At 44.4% G+C, this 20,542-nt stretch overlaps 1 protein-coding gene across 6 annotated transcripts in view; it reads left to right on the top strand.

Moving 5' to 3' along the window:
* Window positions 1-20,542, top strand: part of SHANK3 (SH3 and multiple ankyrin repeat domains 3) — a 609,395-nt gene that overhangs the window by 304,086 nt on the left and 284,767 nt on the right. For all 6 annotated transcript variants that reach the window (XM_073579308.1, XM_073579309.1, XM_073579307.1 and 3 more), the window contains one exon: window positions 6,805-7,008. In XM_073579308.1, the coding sequence (XP_073435409.1) occupies window positions 6,805-7,008 (204 nt within the window). The remainder of the gene's footprint in view (window positions 1-6,804; window positions 7,009-20,542) is intronic.

Raw genomic sequence — 20,542 nt, forward strand, 5'->3', positions numbered from 1 at the left:
TACTTCAATGAGATTTCAAGGCATTGTATTGTTCAGTCTAATTGCCACATCTACATATGAAGTGCTAAAGTAAGGCTGTGCATGTGTTTTTTTTAAAGGGATTGTCCATGTAAAAAATACCTTTCAGTGTGTCCAAATTAAGTATATACATATAATCTATACTTTTTTAAAGAAAGGATCTGACGATATCTCAACCTACCTTGATCCCAGCTGCTTCACTTCTGATTTGTGTTCCATACATGATCAAGTACGTCGCCAAAACCTGCATGTGTGATTCCAGCCTCACAGTGGTTATTCAGTCAGGTTACAGAGTACCATACATACTAAAACTTGATTTATCTTTGGGATTTGCCTCTTTGCGCTAAGTACAGTGGCATGTAAAAGTTTTGGCACCCCTGGTCAAAATTACTGTTATTGTGAATAGTTAAGCAAGTTGAAGATGAAATGATCTCTAAAAGGGATAAAGTTAAAGATGACAAATTTCCTTCGTATTTTAGGCAAAAAAATGTATTGTCATTTTTTTCATTTTAAAAATTACAGAAAGGAAAATGGGCTGATGCAAAAGTTTTGGCACCTGTGAAGATTTATGTTCTTAAATAACTTTGACCATGGTTTCAGACCTTAATTATCCTATTAGGGTTATGGCTTGTTCACTATCATTGTTAGGAAAGGCAAGTTTCTCAACTTTATTAAACCTCGGCCTCCTCTAACCTTGTGCCAAAAAGCAGCAGCCATGGGTTTTTCTAAGCTAGCGGGTGGGGAACCTCAGACCCGTGGCCTCGATGACCTTTTATTTGGACCCCAGGCAGATACCCTTGCTCCGCAGTGCTTGGGTCGGCAGCTGTATTTTGCCGTCCGCCGGACCATTAATTTCATCTTGCTTTGTGAGCATGTACACACAGTGTTAACTACTGAATGCTCAGGCACGTGTAAAATAAAGGATTGCATCCTGACACCAGTGCCAGCGTCAGGACGTACTTTGTGGGTGCAGTTAGTGCGCAGTGTGTACGGCCAGCAAAATATGGTTTAAATATCCAAATGGCCCTTGGCAGAAAAAAGATTACCCTCCCCTGGTCTAAGCAGCTGCCTAGCATTCTGAAAATAAAAATGGGGGAGGCCCACAAAGCGCGGAAAGGCTATAAGAAGGTAGCAAAGCGTTTTCAAGTTGCCCTGTAATTAAAGGGGTATTTCCCATCTCCAAGATCCTTTCCTAATATGTAGTAGGTATAATAATAGGAAATCCCTCCAATTAGTAATGTAGCATAGTTTTTCTGACTCGCTATGGCTCTTTCCTCATGTGCAGACATTGCAGGACCTTAGGTATCCATGGTTACAACCACTGATATAGTGACAGTTAGTTAGCTAGTTGTCGCAGCCATGGATACCTAAGGTCCTGAGATGCAACTACATATTTGGGTAGGGTCTTTGAGATGTGATGTGTTCACATGTTGTGTTTTTGCTGCAGTTTTTCTTATGCAAATTAAAAGCTGTGTTTTACAGTACCAGATTTCAGAAATCTCATACACACACTGTTTTTATTCCTGACTGAAATGGGAAACTCAGACAAATTGAGCTGGAGTTTGAGTTGATAATTATACATGTAACATATAAGCGCATGTTCACATTAGCCATTAAACGGACAAAACCTACAAAAAACAAAATTAACATAAATCCTGCTGTAACTAAATAAGTAAAAGCAAAAGTGCATATATATAACATAGGGTTCTTAGTAACACAATTTTTGATAAAAAAGAGAGGCAGACATGACATTTAACCCCTTAGTGACAAAGCCAATTTGGTACTTAATGACCAGGCCAATTTTTACAATTCTGACCACCGTCACTTTATGAGATTATAGCTGTGGAATGCTTCAACGGAGCCCACTGATTCTGAGAATGTTTTTTTGTGACATATTGTGCTTCATGTTAGTGGTAAAACTTCTTTGTTATGACTTGCTTTTATTTATTTTATTTATGAAAAAAAATGGAAGTTTGGCAAAAATTGTGCAATTTTCAAACTTTTTATTTTTGTTCCCTTAAGGCTGTGTGCCCATGTTGCGTTTAAGCGTTTTTGCCGCTGCTGAAACGCTTAAACGCTAACAAAACGCATCCCATGCAGTCCTATGGGATTCCACAGTTGCTGTGCCAGTGCTGCAGATTTTTCCGCTGCGGAATCGCATAGCGGTAAAATCCGCAGCATGTCCATTAGTTTTGCGGAATCGCGGTGATTCCGCCGCCATAGGTTTGCCTTGAAACACACACTTTACTCATGTGGCTATGCCCACCATGCGTTAAGTGAGCGCTTCATGTGCGGATGGTACCCAGGGTCTGGAGGAGAGGAGACTCTCCTCTATGCCATGGGTGCCATATTCCTGTAAAAAATAGAACTAAAATAAAAAATAGGGATAAGCTTACCCTCTGTCGGCCCCCGGAGTCCTCAGCGGCGCTACCGGCAAGTTCCGTTCCCAGGCGTGCTTTGCGGGAATGACCTCTGATGACGTAGCGGTCACGCAACCGCGATGTCACATAAGTCATTCTCGCAAAGCACGCCTGGGAACGGAACTTGCCGGCAGCGCCGTTTAGGACCGGGATCGCCGCTGAGGAGATCGGGGGCTGCCAGGAGGTGAGTATATCCATATTTTTTATTTTTTTAAATTATTTTTAACATTCTATCTTTTACTATTGATTCTGCATAGGCAGCATCAATAGTAAAAAAGTTGGTCACACTTGTCAAGCACTATGCTTGACAAGTGTGACCAACCTGTCAATCACTTTTCCAAGCGATGCTTCAAATCGCTTGGAAAAGCGCTAGCATTCTGCAAGCTAAAAACGCTTGTGTTTTTGCGGGAAAACACATGCGAATTCTACATGCGTTTTACCCACGGCGGGGAGTTGCGGAAATGCTGCGGACAATTCCGCAGCATTTCTGCAACGTGGGCACATAGCCTTAATCAGAGAGTCGTGTCACACAAAATTGTTAATAAATAACATTTCCCACATCTACTTTACATCAACGCAATGTTGGAAACATAATTATTTTTTTGTTAGGACATTATAAGGGTTAAAAGTTGACCAGCTATTTCTCATTTTTCCAACAAAATTTACAAGAACATTTTTTTAGGGACCACCTCACATTTGAAGTGAGTTTGGGGGGGTCAATATAACAGAAAATGCTCACAAGTAACACCATTCTAAAAACTGCACCCCTCAAGGTGCTGAAAACCACATTCAAGAAGTTTAGTAACCCTTCAGGTGCTTCACGAGAACTAAAATAGTATGGAAGGAAAAAATGAACATTTTACTTTTTCACAAAAAAATGTACTTTAGGCCCAAACTTTATTTTCACACTGGTATCAGGAGAAAACGGAACAAAATTTGTTGTGCAATTTCTCCAGAGTACGCCGATACCCCGTATGTGTTGGAAAGCCACTCTTTGGGCGCATGGCAGAGCTCAGAAAGAAGGGAGCACCGTTTGATTTTTTTTTTAACACAAAGCTGGCTGAAATAAATGGTGGGCGCCATGTCACATTTGGAAGACCCCCTGATGTACCTGAACAGTGGAATCCACCCAATTCTAACTCCAACCCTAATACAGCCCAACTCTAATCCCAAACCTAACCCTAATTACAACCATAACCCCAACACCCTAACCCCAACACACAAACCTTAACCCCAACACCCAAACCCTAACTCCAACACCACAACCGTAACCCCAAAACCACCGTAACCCTAGCTCTAACCCTAGCCCAACCCTAAGCCTAGCACTAATCCTAACCCTAGCCCCAACCCTAACTGCAAAGAATGGAAAAAATTGCAATTTTTTTAATTTTATTATTTTTATCAAACTAAGTGGGTGACAAAGGGGGGTTTGATTTACTATTTTTTTTTTTATTTTGATCACTGTTATCGAGTTTATCACAGTTATCAAAGTGAACCAATAGGAAAAATCACCTATTGTTGCCGGCTACCGGCTAGCAGATCTCGGCAGGCGCACTGGCATGTGCCCGCTATTTTCTTCCAGGAAGAAGACGCCGGGGGGCAGAGCCCAATGGTCTAGGGATCGTGTAGGTAACGTGGGTGTCTCTCCTCTAGTATGCTAGATCATATCAAATGAGAGAAAAATGAATGGGAAATCAGACTTTTTTTTTTGCTTTTGATCAGAAGACTGGGAACGGTAAAAAACGAACCAAATCATGTTCTCTTGGGTCTCGGCTACCCCCGGTAGCCAAGACCCAGGAGATTTTCCGACGCTGGGGGGGCGCTATACCCTTATTTCTCAGTGCTGTAAAAAGTGGCACTGAGGAATAAGGCCCCTTAATTGCTGCCGTTAAAAGGCTTATCGGCGATCCTTAAGGGGTTAAAAAGCTTTCCAAGGCTGAGGTGTCCAGAGTTCGGGACCCAGTATTTTGACTGCCCTTATTCACATAGGTCACTTCTGACACATGGTAAGGTTTTAATATTAGATAGTGTTGGACCGTCCTGAATAGGGTCACCTTGCAGATGGTGGGATGGCTTTTATGCTATTTTTAATCAAAAACAGTGTTTACTAAGAACCCTAAGTTATTTATATGCACTTTTTATTTTTACTTATTTAGTTACAGCGGGCTTATGCTAATTTTGTTTTTCGTAGGTTTTGTTAATTGGAAAACTGCTGTGTTTTTGAAAACTGCAGCTTGTCATTTCTTTCATTTTTTTGCAGCGTTTTTTCACCCATAGAAAGCAATGAGTAAGTGCAAAAACGCAGCTATCTGGTTTGGCTGCAATTTTTGTGCAAAACCCTAAGGCTGAGTGCCCATGATCCAGAACTAGCAGTGCTTTGGACGCAACGTATGTTCGCTGCATCCAAAGCACTGCCTTCTATTGAATGCAAGTAAATCCGCATGTGTTCACTGAACCATGCGGATTTACTGCATTCAATACATTTCTATTGATGTAATTTATGTATCTCTGCAAGAGATATTGACATGCTTGAAAGACGGTTTCCATGGGTGATCCACAGGTGACTGTACGCATAGTGGACTTGGGATTTCTATAAATCCCATTCACTGTGCTCTCACAGCGGGCCGCTGTGGGTTTGACGTTGCATAAATACGCAGCATCAAACCCGCAACAGTTACTGATTCTGGGCACGCACCCTTAGTAAGTTGCATCATGTTTTTTGGGGGGGCACTAAACTTTATCAGCATGCACAAGATACAATAAAAACACAGCAAATACGCAGCAAAAAAAAAAAAAACCCAGAAAAACCTGCTTTTTGTAAGTAGCTTCTTTACTGCCAAGAGAGCAGGTTTTGTCTGCAGAAAAAACACACAGCAAAAATGCAACGTTTGAACAATAGACTAAGACATGGCAGTTAACAGAAACAGTGGAGGTCACGATAAGTTCTAGAAGACCAAGCAATATTTCAGTGACAGCTGCTCGAAGGATTGCTAAAGAGGCAAATCAGAACTCCCACTTGATTGCAAAAGACCTTCAGAAAGATTTAGCTTTAGATATAGAGTTGTAGTACATTGTTTTACTGTTCAGACACACCTGCACGAATATGGCCTTCATGGAAGAGTCATCAGAAGAAAACATCTCCTGTGTCCTCACCAAAATTCAGCCTCAGAAGTATGCAAAAGAACATCTAAACAAGCGTGATGCATTTTGGAAGCAAATCCTGAGGACCGACAAGGTTAGAATAGAACTCTTTGGCCACAATGATCAAAGGTATGTGTGGAGAAAAAAGTGCTTAGAATTTCAGGAAAAGAACAACCATTAAGGATGGGGGTAGATAAATCAGACCTTGCGGTTGTGTTGCAGCCAATGGCACGGGGAATATTTCATGGGTAAATGGAAGAATGGATTCAATTAAAGTTCAACAAACTCTTAATGCAAACATAACACCATTTGTAAAAAAAAAAGCTAAAGTTGAAAAGAGGATTGTTTCTACAAATGAATGTTCCTTAACAGACATCAAAATCCATAATAGACTACCTCAAAAGACACAACCTGAAGGTTTTACAATGGCCCTCACAGTCCTCTGATCTGAGCATCATTGAAAATCTGTGGCTAGACCTTAAAATAACAGTGCATGTAAGATGACCCTGGAATCTAAAGAAAGGAAGAATGGATGAAAATCTCTCAAACAAGAATTGAAAGACTTGTCTGGCTAAACAAAGCATTTACAAACTGTGATACTTTCAATAGGGCGTGCTACTAGGCACGGCCTGTTTTCATTTTTCTAAAATTTAAAATGTAAAAGATGAAAACATTTTTTATTGCCTAAAATACAAAGGAAATGTGTTATCTTTAACTTTAGCCCTTTTAGAGATTATTTCATCTTCAACTTGCTTAACTGTTGTCAATAGCAGTAATTATAACCAGGGATGCCCAAACTTTTACATGCCACTGTACAGGCAGTAGCCTGATGTAAGGGATGTGGGGTGTACAAGTTTTTTCAGTTGCCAACAATTTAGTGTATTCCATATATACCGTATTTTCCGCTTTGTAAGGTATTTGTGTTTCTCATGAGTAAGTTACATCTTTGGTTCCATACAAATGTCGAGCATGAACCATGAACTTTCTGCCATCTCCATCATGCTATGAATGATGTGGCTTAGAGTGTCTGAAATGGAGGTTGGAGAGAATGTGTTTGTAGATATTTAATGGCTCCAGTGTGAGTTCATGGCTTGTGAATGTGATTGTCTGCTGAAACCACATCGGAAACATTGTTAGCTTGACATTCACCATGTCATATTCTAGTTAGCTGAGTTGTGTATCTAAAGAGAGTGTAACACTTGATTTTGCTTCTTTCGATGTGTAGAAGTGCCTCCGGCTGAACCCTGATGCTCCAGTTTGGGTGTCCAAACAGCGCATCTTGTGCACTCTAAACCACAGCCTGAAGGACGTTCTAAATTATGGACTCTTCCAGCCAGCATTTAATGGTAGAGCTGGGAAATTCCTTGACGAAGAGCGACTGCTACGGGAATATCCACCTTCTTTGGCCACACCTGTACCCTACCTGGAGGTAAGATCATAGCTTTTCACTTGTCACTATAAAAGATCATACTTTGGTACACCTTTAGTGGAGAGCATATTGGGTCCAGAGACTCTTATTTTAGCTGCTGTCTTTTTACTAGTTACTTAACCCTATTAAGTCCCATCTTTCTTCTTGTGCTTCTCTTCTGAAAACACTCTTTTATAAGTCTTTAAAAAAAATTCCTAGTATGGGATAATACAGTTGTAATGATGCAACTTCTCTTGCAGTCTACTAGATTTGAGCATCTAAATTTGAAGAAAACTGTTCTAGCGGCCATGTTGGTAGTCCATTTTCGCAGGATTAGAGCCCTGCAAACCTCCTCCTACCTATCAACATCATCGGTGCATGTTCTGATTAGTAAGCCTGGTGCGTTATGTTTGCGTTATGTCACATTGATGACTTACTATCTGAAAAAGCCACTGGTGATACCTGCAAGTAGGAGGTTTGAAGGCCTCTGATCCAGCGGATATGGACATTGTGCTTTTTGGCCTTTATTAAACTTTTGAATGAAACTTTGAATAAATAAAACGTAGTTCATTGAAAACTTTTGCTACATTTTCACAATATTCTATTTATATAGGAGGTGGGGGACTCTGTTTTTAGCTCCTCCCTCCTTCCGTCTACATGGAATCTTATCAGTAGCAACTGTCGTCTCCTGCCTCAGGGAAAGTCTGTTTTTACAGAATACAGATTTTACCCCAGAATTGAGAATTTTGATCATGACAGGTCAATTCTGACAGATAAATAAGCAGATTTCTCTTGTAAGATATATTACAAAGTTGCTCATCTTCATGTTCCTTATTATTTTATTAAATAAAAAATTACAAAGACAGTTATGCTAATATTAGAGATCATCCACTAATTCTAGAATTGGGTAAAAACAACTCAACTCAAGTAAAAAGAAAATGCTGGTTTTAAATGTTTATCACATTTATGGAAGAAAAATATTTACTCAAAACTAAATCATACATGTAAAAAAATAAATATCCTCAATCTAATAACTGGTTATGTCACCCTTGGCAATAAAAGCTGTAATCAAACATTTGCAATAACTATTTATGGCTCACTCTTTTCTGCATAATTCTTGTAATTTGGTCAGAATGGAGGGTTTTTAGTTTAAGTTGCCCTTTTAACCCTTTTCCGACATTGGGCGTAATAGTACGCCGATGTCGGACTCCCTCTGTTTGGTGCAGTCTCCGACGCTGAGTCCGCACCTTTCCGAGCAAATGTCAGCTGATATATACTGCTGACATGTGCCCGCAACAGCCACAGGTGGAATCGCGATTCCACCCCCGGCTGTTAACTAGTTAAATGCCGCTGTCAATTTCTGACAGCGGCATTTAACTCGCGCTTACCGGAAGCGCATCGTAAATCCGGTAACCACGTCACATGATCGCGGGTCACTGATGGGTCGGCATGACAACCAGAGGTCTGAAGCAGACGTCTATGGTTGTCATTGCCAGATTGCTATGAATGCCGCCCGGTGGTCGGCGCTCATAGCAAGTGAGCATTTCTGCTACACACAGATTGTGTAACAGAGGCAGTTGAAGTACTGCAGATTCTAGCCTCCCATGGAGACTATTGAAGCATGCAAAATAAAAAATTATTAAAAATATTAAAATATAAAAGTTCAAATCACGCCCCTTTCGCCCCCTTCAAAATAAAACAAAAAATTTCAAACATACACATATTTGGTATCACCGCGTTCAAAAATACCCGATCTGTCAATATAAAATAGAATTAACCTGATCGCTAAACGGTGTAACAAAAAATTCAAAATACCAGAATTACGTTTTTTTGGTTGCCGCTACATTGCAATAAAATGCAATAACGGGCGATCAAAAGATCGTATCTACACCAAAATGGTATCAAGACCTAAAATGGAGGTAGATACGGACATGATTATAACTTCGCAATGTAACTTACTGGTTCAAATGATTGCGGAGTTATAATCATGTCCGTATCTACCTCCATTACCTCCATTTTAGGTCTTGATTGCAACACCATTTTCATATAGACCTATCATGTAGCTAGTGGTGGGTTTCATTTTATGATAGCCAAATAGCATTGATCTATAACGAATTTGATTTATACTGTTGCCATTATAATACTATAGTATTGGATGATTTGGTCCCACTAGCTTAATGGAATTCACCTATGCACTGGTACTTTAAGGGAATAGTATAGTATTTTGGGCCAGACGTCAACTCCTCTTCATTGCATGCAGATGCTGGGTGTACCTTATAGCGTACCTCACACTAGTGGAATCTGCTTTTATTATTAATGTTGTATGTCAATTTTGATAGTGGTCACTAAAGGATATATTCTGCATACAGTAACTATTTCACAGTGTTCACATCTGGCTACTTGGTTTCTATAGGAATGTTGTATAGTGGTACAGTTTGATTTATATTTGCAGAAATATTTTTCCAGGCAATAACATCACCAAACGCTGGGTTTCCTCCTGATGATTTGCCAGGCCTTTTCTGAAGTTTATTTCTGTTGTTGCTTGTTTTTGAGTCTTTCTGCTGTAAGTTTTGTCTAAAGCATCTGAAATTCATGCTCGATAGAGTTAAAATCTGGTCATTGACTCGTCCATTGCAGAATATTTGTGGCGCTATGTCCGGCGCCCCTGCACGGTGTCCCCCTTCTGCCTCCATTCAGGAATGCCGGCTTACTCACTGTCCCAGCTCTCGGCATGGTCCCCGGCGTGCTCTTGCTTCCTGTTACTTCCTGGTCTGTGTGTGCGCGTCACAGTTGCCTGTCTGCGCTCCCATGCTCCTAAAGGAGCTGCATGTGCATATAGTAAATGCCCTCAGCTTGTAGCTGAGATGCATTTAATATAATGTGAGCACTGGCAAGATAGCTCCCAGCCAATTGCTGGGAGTTAACTTGTATAAAAGACTCCTCCCTTAGGAAGTCGCCAAGCAATGAGTTGAGTCATTAGTTACCGTATATACTCGAGTATAAACCGACCCCCCTAATTTTGCCACAAAAAACTGGGAAAACTTATTGACTCGAGTATAAGCCTAGGGTGGAAAATGCAGCAGCTACTGGTAAATTTAAAAAATAAAAATATATACCAATAAAAGTAATATTAATTGAGACATCAGTAGGTTAAATGTTTTTGAATATCCATATTGAATCAGGAGCCCCATATAATGCTTCATACAGTTCATGATGGCCCCATAAGATGCTCCATACAAAATACACCCATATAATGCTGCACAAAGGTTTATAATGGCCCCATAAGATGCTCCATAGATTATGCCCCATATGCTGCTCCATAAAGGTTATGGCCCCATAAGATGCTCCATAGAATAGGCCCCATATGCGGCCCCCATAAGATGCTCCATAGATTATGCCCCCATATGCTGTCCCCATAAGATTCTCCAAAGATTATTCCCTCATATGCTGCCCCCATAAGATGCTCCATAGATTATGCCCCCATGTGCTGCCCCCATAAGATGCTCCATACATTATGCCCCCATATGCTACCCCCATAAGATGCTCCATACTGTCATGATCCATGCTGGATCAGGATATAAAAAGCACAGGTAACCTTTTTTTCTGTGCTTAGGTTTTGTTTTGCCCCTGATGGCATTATGATTATTGCACTGTGGTGTCGTTTGTTCTAAGTTTGCCCCCGGTGGTGGTGAGCGTCATTGCACTCTGTTTCTTTAGTTAAGTGCACATGATTTAACGCAGGTGTGATTGCTGGCTCTTACCTATAAAAGAGGCACAGGTGTTGCAATCAGTGTTGGTGATAGTGTTCAGTTCAACCAACCTTGGAGGAAGGAGCTGGAGAGCGTTCCTTGCAGCACTGTCTGAACCCTGGTGTGGAAGGAGTCAGAGGGGATTTCCTTGTCGCTCTGACAGAGCTTGGTGGCAGTTATTCAGGAGGAGAGCTGCATTCTGGTGGTGGACTGGTGTTGCCAGGAGCAAGTGCAACAGAGTAAAGCTAAGTGGTGTTCCCCTATTTGTGTTTTTCCTTAGTGTGTATTAGTGCAGCGGTGGGGCCAGTGCCTGCGCCACCCAGCTCCCTAGCAAGGGATAGGTGTAGGGTGTGCCAGGGCGACAGGTTCCTGAGCAGCGCCTGGTGCGGAGCCGGCATAGGGAACGTTAGGAGCGTTAGGGACACTGACTCAGGGGAGTGCAGGAGGTCTCGTCACCTTCCCCTATCGCAGGGCCCACTGTTGTAACTGTTTCCCCTTTCCCCGTGTCTTGTTTTAGTTACCGGCCTGCGGGCCGTGTCACACAGGACCGTATCATGTGCCACGTCTTGTTGTTTTAGTTAATGGCCTGCGGGCCGCGTCCCACAGGACGGGTCCACGTGACATTATCACCAACCAATAACTTTTATTTCTGCTGAGCCATGGACCCAGTTCAGACCTTTGCCCAAATGCTGCAGACCCTTACTAATGAGATTAGGGGGCTGCGCGGAGGGTTGGTGCGGCAGCTGCGGCTGTTGGTGGGCTCTGGGGGCTTGGTTCAGGAACAGGCTCAGCCAGAACCCAAGATATCCCTCCCTGACAGATTTTCTGGAGGGAGAGATCAATTCTTGGTGTTCCAACAAGCCTGCAAATTATATTTCAGGCTGCGCCCTCGTTCATCAGGGAGTGAAGAGCAACGGGTGGGAATCATTATGTCTCTTCTTAAAGGGGATCCTGTTGTGAACTTATTTTCTGGTCTACCAGTTGTGAGTTCTCCTTCCGGGCTCCCTCTGGTGGTAACAGGAGGTAGTGAGGTTGATTTAATTAGTAGAGATCTGCCACCTGATGATGAGGATAACGATTGGATCTCTGGAATCTCAGACTGGATTTAAGACAGCCGACGCCCTATTCTGGTGCTGGTGATTCCTTCTGGCTTTTCAGGTCTTGGTTTTCAGCTCTGTTCCAGTCATCTCAAGCTAAGTGTTTCTGCTAATGTTCACACTTGATTTTGTTGGTCTATTCAGTTTTTTGTGTGGTCAGCCAGCCCCAGCTGGCGCTGTGCTGAATTTCCACTCTTATTTATCTGTATTTGCCAATTTGCTTTTTGTCCCTTATTTGATTGGCCTCTTTTTGCTCTGTCTCAGAATATTTCACAGTGCTGATATAGTGGGAGAAGTCTAGTGACTTCAGGGTTAATTTTGTTATCAGAAGTGTTGGACATTATTTTTGTAGGGTTTTTTGGGCAGATTGCAGACAGAGTCTTTCCTTTCCTGTCCTTTCTAGTTAGTTTGGGCCCCATTGTTTGCTCAGCCTATTTTCCTGCCTGTGTTTGTGTTTTCATCTTGTTTCACCGTCAATACATGTGTGGGGGCTGTCTATTCCTTTGGGGTCTGCTGTGGGGCAGTTAGTTTTCCCCTTTTCTTGCTTTAGGCTTATTTAGTCCTCCGGCTGTGACGAGGCGTCTAGATTCATCGTAGGAACGCTCCACGGCTGCTGCTAGTTGTGTGGTTAGGATCAGGGGTCTGCAATCTGCATAGTTACCAACCTCTCTGGTTTTCTGTGACTTAGCTTGTTTAGTTTTCCTCCTCGGTGACCCATTCATAACAGGATCCCCAATCCTGGGCCTTCTCCCTACCGGACGATTCTCCATCATTGGTGTCCATGGACGAGTTTTTTGCGGCTTTGGCGCTTGTGTATGGGGATCCTGATGGCATTGCCCTGGCGGAATCCCGACTCCGTAGGTGTAAACAGGGAGCCCGGGTTGCTGAGGAGTACTGTTCAGAGTTTAGGAGGTGGGCCACTGACACTCAGTGAAATAACCCTGCACTTAGGAGTCAATTTGTGCAGGGTTTGTCTCCAAAGTTGCAGGATACTCTAGTGCAGTACGCCGCCCCCAGGTCCCTGGAGGCCGCCATGTCCCTTGCCATCCGGGTGGATAGACGCCTCAGGGAAAGACATATACAAAAAGTGCCCCCTGATGTCCTCGCTAGGGAGGAGGACCCACCAGTGCGGACGGAGGAACCCAGACAGCCCGGTGTTGTTGATATAAAAAAGGGGGTGTCTGCGGCTCGTCATGGTGGGGGGTATGCTTTTCCTGTGGGAAGCCTGGTCATTTTATGAGAGCCTGCCCAGTTCATGCCAAGTCTTCAGACGAACCTATGCAAGTAGGAGTAGCTAGTTTGTATTCGGAGCTGCCTACGGTTCGGGGAGTGGTGTCGGCATGTTTGTACTGTGGGCAGACTGGTCATGGCCTGAAAGCTTGCCCATTGCGCGCCAAATTATCTGTGCCATCTGAGAAGCCGCATTTCCCTGGTCGCTTGGAGGGAGGCGACCAGGGAGTGTACATTTCCGCCATTTTGCCCTCCCAAGGTACCATGTCAGCAGAGGTCTTGGCTGGCGGGGTACCGGAGCGGATACCGGTGCTTGTGGACAGTGGAGCAGGAGTCAGTCTGGTGGATGCTCGCTTTGTCCAGACTCATGGTCGGAGGTGTAGGACGCTAGTCCAGCCTATAAGCGTCCAGGCCATAAACTCTGTTCCACTGAGCCAGGGGAGCTTGACCAAGGTCGTAGAGAATATCTATCTACGTATAGGACATCATGAGGAGTCCTTGTCATGCTACGTCTTGGAGGGAATGCCAGTACCTATCGTTTTAGGCCTCCCTTGGCTAAAGAGACACAACCCGGGAATAGATTGGCGGGCGAGGGAAGTGGTCAGCTGGGGGCAGTCGTGTGAGGGCTGCTGCCTAGGGACTACTGTCTCTGCCGTCTCTCTTCAACGGACCCCTTCCTCTTCGGTGAGAGCAGCAGATGTGCTTCAGGAGAGTAGGGGCAAGTCTCAGCCCTCGCCATTGGCCAACCCTGGGAGGCGCAGACCTCGTGGTGGAAGGGGTTGGAGGGTGGTGTACCCCTTAGTGAGGTGCGGGGGTGTGAGTGTGGTAACACAGGGGGACGCCTCTGTTGTTCATCCCAGAAAGAGTTCTCCAAATGGTGACAAGCGAACGAGTGGCAATAAACGTCAGGTCCGGACCTGTGTGTGAACGAGCGTGTATGGGTGGCCACCAAAAAACATGCAGTGGAAGTGTCTTGTGGAGTGTTATCAGCTCATACCAAACATACACAACTCGTTCCCCAGGTCGGCGCTACGGAGATGTGTGTTGCCTCCAGAAACGTTGCCAATACCAGCAGGCTCGTTTGTCATGAACCTGATGTGCAGGTAGTTGCTGGGGTGAACTCTTGGTCTGGGCGTCCCCGCTGTAGGTGGTTCCCTGATGAGGAGCGGTCTAGAGGGTCCAGAGGCCCCTCATTAAGGGGAGGGTACTGTCATGATCCATGCTGGATCAGGATATAAAAAAGCACAGGCAGGGCTGTGGAGTCGGTAAGCCAAACTTGCGACTCCGACTCCTCAATTTCCCTTACACCGACTCCAACTCCGACTCCGACTCCGACTCCCACACATATTGCTTATATTTAAGTGAAAAATTTATTGTAGTACAATGTGAACCTCAGACATTTAATCATTTTTATGATCCAATAATCAAGATATTTAGATAGAACAGAATATATATTGGTGTACTACCCGGTTTTCATTCTTTTTGGTACAGATACGATATGGATAGACAGATATGGATAAATGGATAGATAGAGCAGATTTCTAATCTGCTTTTGCTATTGAAAACATTATCTATGAGCTCAAAAACCTTTCAGGTGATGCAGTTTTTTAAAAAGATGATCAGCTTTTGCAGCTGAAAAACGTATCCTCAAAAAACACAGGAAAAACACTGTGTGTGAATGTAGCCTTAGATCAGGAATATAACAGCCATTTATAGGACATTTCATAACTTTCCCAAACTCCTATGAAAAAATATTCAGCACATCCTGCATTGAACTACTGTACCCAATTTATTATATATTTTAGGAGTCGGTCCATTTTATACCGACTCCAACTCCGACTCCACCAAAATGAGCACCGACTCCGACTCCACGACTCCGACTCCACAGCCCTGAGCACAGGTAACCTTTTTTTCTGTGCTTAGGTTTGGTTTTGCCCCCGGTGGCCATTAAGATTATTGCACTGTGGTGTCGTTTGTTCTAAGTTTGCCCCTGGTGGTGTTGAGAGTCATTGCACTCTGTTTCTTTAGTTAAGTGCACATGATTTAACGCAGGTGTGATTGCTGGCTCTTACCTATAAAAGAGTCACAGGTGTTGCAATCAGTGTTGGTGATAGTGTTCAGTTCAACCAACCTTGGTGGAGGATGGAGCTGGAGAGCGTTCCTTGCAGCACTGTCTGAACCCGGGTGTGGAAGGAGTCAGAGGGGATTTCTGTGTCGCTCTGACAGAGCTTGGTGGCAGTTATTCAGGAGGAGAGCTACATTCTGGTGGTGTACTCTGTTGCCAGGAGCAAGTGCAACAGAGTAAAGCTAAGTGGTGTTCCCCTGTTTGTGTTTTTCCTTAGTTTGTATTAGTGCAGCGGTGGGGCCAGTGCCTGCGCCACCCAGCTCCCTAGCAAGGGATAGTGTAGGTGTAGGGTGTGCCAGGGCGACAGGTTCCTGAGCGGTGCCCGGTGCGGAACCGGCATAGGGAACGTTAGGAGCGTTAGGGACACTGACTCAGGGGAGTGCAGGAGGTCTCCACGTCCCCTTTCCCTATCGCAGGGCCCACCGTTGTAACTGTTTCCCCTTTCCTGGTGTCTTGTTGTTTTAGTTACCGGCCTGCGGGCCGCGTCACACAGGACCATATCAGGTGCCACGTCTTGTTTTAGTTATCGGCCTGCGGGCCGCGTCACACAGGACGGGTCCACGTGACACATACATTATGCCCCCATGTGCTGCCCCCATAAGATGCTCCATACATTATGCCCCCATGTGCTGCCCCCATAAGATGCTCCATACATTATGCCCCCATCTGCTGCCGCTGCTGCATTTAAAAATAAAAAAAATGACATACTCACCTCTCTGTCGCTGGGGCCAGGTGCCACTGCTTGCTGCTGTCTTGCACGTCATCTGTCAGTGACGTTCAGACTGCAGGGGGCGCGGCGCGCACTAACACGTCACTGCGCCCTCTGCTGTCTGAACGTCACTGACAGATGACGTGCCAGACAGCAGCAAGCAGCAATGGACCCGGACAGGTGAGTATCGCTATACTTACCGGTCCTGGCACGGTCTCTGCAGCCCCCAGCTTCTCCGCGATCTCCCTTCAGCGGTCACGTGGTACCGCTCGATACACCTCCTTAATATGCGCATATTCATGAGTGTAATGAGCGGAACCATGTGACCGCTGAAGGAAGGAAGAGAGATCGCGGAGAAGCTGGGGGCTGCAGAGACCTCGCCAGGACCGGTAAGTATGACCTCCCCCTCCGACCCCCTGGTGTATATGACTCGAATATAAGCCGAGAGGGGGACTTTCAGCCCCAAAAAATGGGCTGAAAATCTCGGCTTATATTCAAGTATATATGGTAGTTGGTGTTCTACCAGTTTAATTGTGAGGTGCCTGTGTCCTGGTGCGGCCAGGTCCTGAACCTCGTTCCCTGGTCCCAGTGCAACCAGTGCCTGAACGTAGTCCTGGAGTGTCCAGTTCTGTTTCCGAAGTCCCCTGGTCCTGGAGTGGCCTGTCCTGAATCTGAAGTCCTCTAGACCCGGCGCGGCCAATGCCTGAATATTGTGCCCCGGTCCGTGTGCGGCCAGTCCCTAACTCAGTATCCTAGACCGTTGTATCTGAACATAGCCCTAATCAGTGTCTGCGAACCAGTACCAGTTGTTGCCTAGGAGTGGTACCTGGCAGCTCCCTGCAGCCCAGTCTGTCTCCACCATGAGGAGCGCCAGTGAACACCTGGTAGCCTCTTAGTTACGCCCCTTCATAGACAGGCCCGGCCCTGTGGCACAGTGGGTCCAACAATATTCCAATTCTTTGTCTTAAAATACTCCTGGGTTGCTTTCGCAGTATGTTTTTGGTCTTTGTCCATCTGTACTGTGAAGTACCGTCCAATCAACCTTGCTGCATTTGATTGAACCTGAGCAGAAAGTATAGCCCTGTACACTTCAGAATTCATCCGGTTGCTTCAGTTCAGTCTTAAGTCACAACATCAATAAACACAAATGACCCAGTTCCATTGGATGGCATGCATTCCCATGCCATTACACAGCCTTCACCTTGTTTTACAGAGGATGTGGTGTGCTTTGGCTCATGAACTGTTCCAGGTGTTTTCCATACTTTCTTCTTCCCATCATTCTGGCACAGGTTGATCTTAGTTTCATCTCTCTAAAGAATGCTTTTCAGACCTGGGATGGCTTCTTTTCTTTAGATGTTTTTTTGGCAATGTCTAATCTGGTCTTTCCATATTTAACCCCTTAATGACCAGGGGTATTTTTGGTTTTACATTTTCATTTTTCCCTCCCCTTCTTTCCAGAGCCATAACTTTTTTAATTTTCCGTCTATATGGCCATGTGAGGGCTTATTTTTTGCGGGACGAGTTGTACTTTTAAATGAGATCATTGGTTTTACCATATCGTGTACTCGAAAACGGGAAAAAAATTCCAAGTGCGGTGAAATTGCAAAAAAAGTGCAATCCCACACTTGTTTTTTGCTTGGCTTTTTTGCTAGGTTCACTAGATGCCAAATCTGACCTGCCATTATGATTCTCCAGGTCATTACGAGTTCATAGACACCAAACATGTCTATGTCCTCTTTTATCTAAGTGGTGAAAAAAAATTCCAAAGTTTGCTAAAAAAAAAAAAAAATGCGCAATTTTCCGAGACCCGTAGCGTCTCCATTTTTCATGAGCTGGGGTCGGGTGAGGGCTTATTTTTTCCGTGCCGGACTGACGTTTTTAATGACACCACATTTGTGCAGATACGTTCTTTTGATCGCCCGTTATTGCATTTTAATGCAATGTCTTGGTGACCAAAAAAACGTAATTCTGGCGTTTTGAATTTCTCTCGCTACGCCGTTTAGCGATCGGGTTAATGCTTTTTTTTATTGATAGATCGGGCGATTCTGAACTCGGCGATACCTAATATGTGTATGTGGGATTTTGTTTTTACTGTTTTATTTTGATTGGGGCGAAAGGGGGGTGATTTTAATTTTTTTTTATTTTTAAACATTTTTTTTTTTTTTTACTTTTGGCATGCTTCAATAGCCTCCATAGGAGGCTAGAAGCTTGCGCAAACCGATCGGCTCTGCTACATATGGGCGATGAGCAGATCGCCCATATGTAGCAGATTTACTGCTGTGCTTTCAGCGCCGACCACCGGGTGGCGCTGAAAGCCTTATGCCTGGAACAACCATAGAGGTCTCAGAGACCTCTGGTTGTCCAGACAACGTGACGCCGACCCCCGATCGTGACGGGGGTCAGCGATGACGTCATTTCCGGCCCGGCGGCCGGAAATGCTATTTAAATGCCGGCTGTCAGCTTTGACAGCGGCATTTAACTAGTTAATAGGCGCGGGCGGACGGCGATTCCGCTCGCGCCTATTGCGGGCACATGTCAGCTGTTCATAACAGCTGACATGTCCCGGCTTTGATGCGGGCGCAGCGCTGGAGGCCTCATCAAAGCAGGGGAAATGTCTGATGACGGACTGTGTCCGTCATTGGACATTAAGGGGTTAAGGCTGATTAATGGTTTGCACCTTAGAAATCCTCTGTATTTGCTCTCATGAACTCTTCTCTTTATGGTGCACTTTGATACTGAAACACCTACTTCCTGGAAAGTGTTCTTCACTTGGGTTGATCTTGTGAAGGTTTTTTTTTTTTTAACCATGGGAAGGATTCTGCGATCATCCACCACTTTTCTTTTGTGAATGTCCAGGCCTTTTTGAGTTCCCATTCTCACCAGTGCTCTCTTTTTTTTTTTTGCAGAATGTACCAAACTGTTGATTTGGCCACGCCTAACATTTCTGCTATCTCTCTGATGAGTTTCTTCTTTATTTTAATCTAATGATGGTCTGTTGCACTTCAATTGAGTGCTCCTTTGATCACATGTTGTGTGTTCACGCCAACAGCTTCCAAATGCAACACCTGTAATCAGCACCAGACCTTTTACCTGCTTGATTATGGATTAACAAGGGGCCCATGCACCCCATTACAGAGCTTTTGAGATAATTTTATAATTACTTTTGGTCCTTTTAAAAAGAGGTAGCTACATATTAAAAAGCTGTAATTTCTAAACCCTTAGGGCCCCGTCACGCATAGCGACTCACCAAGAGATCCCGACAACGATATCAACGTGTCAGGATCGCTGGTGAGTCGCTACATGATCGCTGGTGAGCTGTCAAACAGACAGCTTCACCAGCGATCAGCACAGCGACACCGAGCGCACGGCGTCGCTGTGTACTTTAGTTACCTGCTCGCTGATGCAGGGAGCTGGTAACTAAGGTACACATCGGGTTTCTAAGGGGCGTGTGTCACTTTGAAAGCCGATGTGTACCTTGGTTACCAGCTCCCTGCATCAGCGTGCTGGTAACTAAGGTACACAACGGGTTTCTAGGCACAGCGCGCCCCTTTAGAAACCCCATGTGTACCTTAGTTACCAGCTCCTGGTCGCTGGTCTCCCGCCTGTCACACTCAGCGATGAGTGCTGACCAGCGGGAGACCAGCGACGCCAAAAATGTCCAGGGCTTTCCATCAACGATCAGCGATACCGGCAGGGGGGCCGGTCGCTGATCGCTGTCACACACAGCGATCTCGCTGGTGAGATCGCTGTGGCGTCACAGAACTAGTGACTCAGCAGCAATCTCGCTAGCGAGATCGCTATGTGTGATGGGGCCCTTAGTCCAATTAGGATGTGAATACCTTCAAATTAAAACTGAGAGTCTGCACTTTAAGCCCATATTGATTATATAACTGTATCTTGAATATGGTTTGGTAAACAGCTAAAATTTCAAAACTTGTCACTGTCCAAATATTTCTGGACCTAACTATATATGTACATTAAGCTCTTTCAACGACGAGTCCAGCAATACCTTTACATGGCCAGTCTGTTCCTCCGTTACTGAGAAATAAACGTCTGAATTGATATGCCGACGAGACTTTAGATCTGAAGCCTCTATCACTCCACTGCCCAGTGCTTGACTGGTGGTTCCTTTGCCTGAAGACAAATAGCAGGAGGAGGCATCCCTGGGCCTGGAATGACAGAGACTTCAGATCTACTAAAGCTCTTCAGCCTCATTTTCATAGTAATTCAAACTCTGAATTCTCAGTATTGAAGGAACGGGACTGGCCATGTAAACGTATTGCTGGACTTGTCATTGAAAGAGCCAGGGCTGTGGAGTCGGTAAGCCAAACCTGTGACTCCGACTCCGACTCCTCAATTTCCCTTACACCGACTCCGACTCCAACTCCACGACTCCGACTCCCACACATATTGCTTATATTTAAGTGAAAAATTTATTGTAGTACAATGTGAACCTCAGACATTTAATCATTTTTATGATCCAATAATCAAGATATTTAGATAGAACAGAATATATATTGGTGTACTACCCGGTTTTCATTCTTTTTGGTACAGATACGATATGGATAGACAGATATGGATAAATGGATAGATAGAGCAGATTTCTAATCTGCTTTTGCTATTGAAAACATTATCTATGAGCTCA

This window comes from Dendrobates tinctorius, unplaced genomic scaffold (assembly GCF_039654945.1).
Source record: "Dendrobates tinctorius isolate UK_male_01 unplaced genomic scaffold, ASM3965494v1 ptg000062l, whole genome shotgun sequence".
In the NCBI taxonomy this organism is placed as follows: Eukaryota; Metazoa; Chordata; class Amphibia; order Anura; family Dendrobatidae; genus Dendrobates; species Dendrobates tinctorius.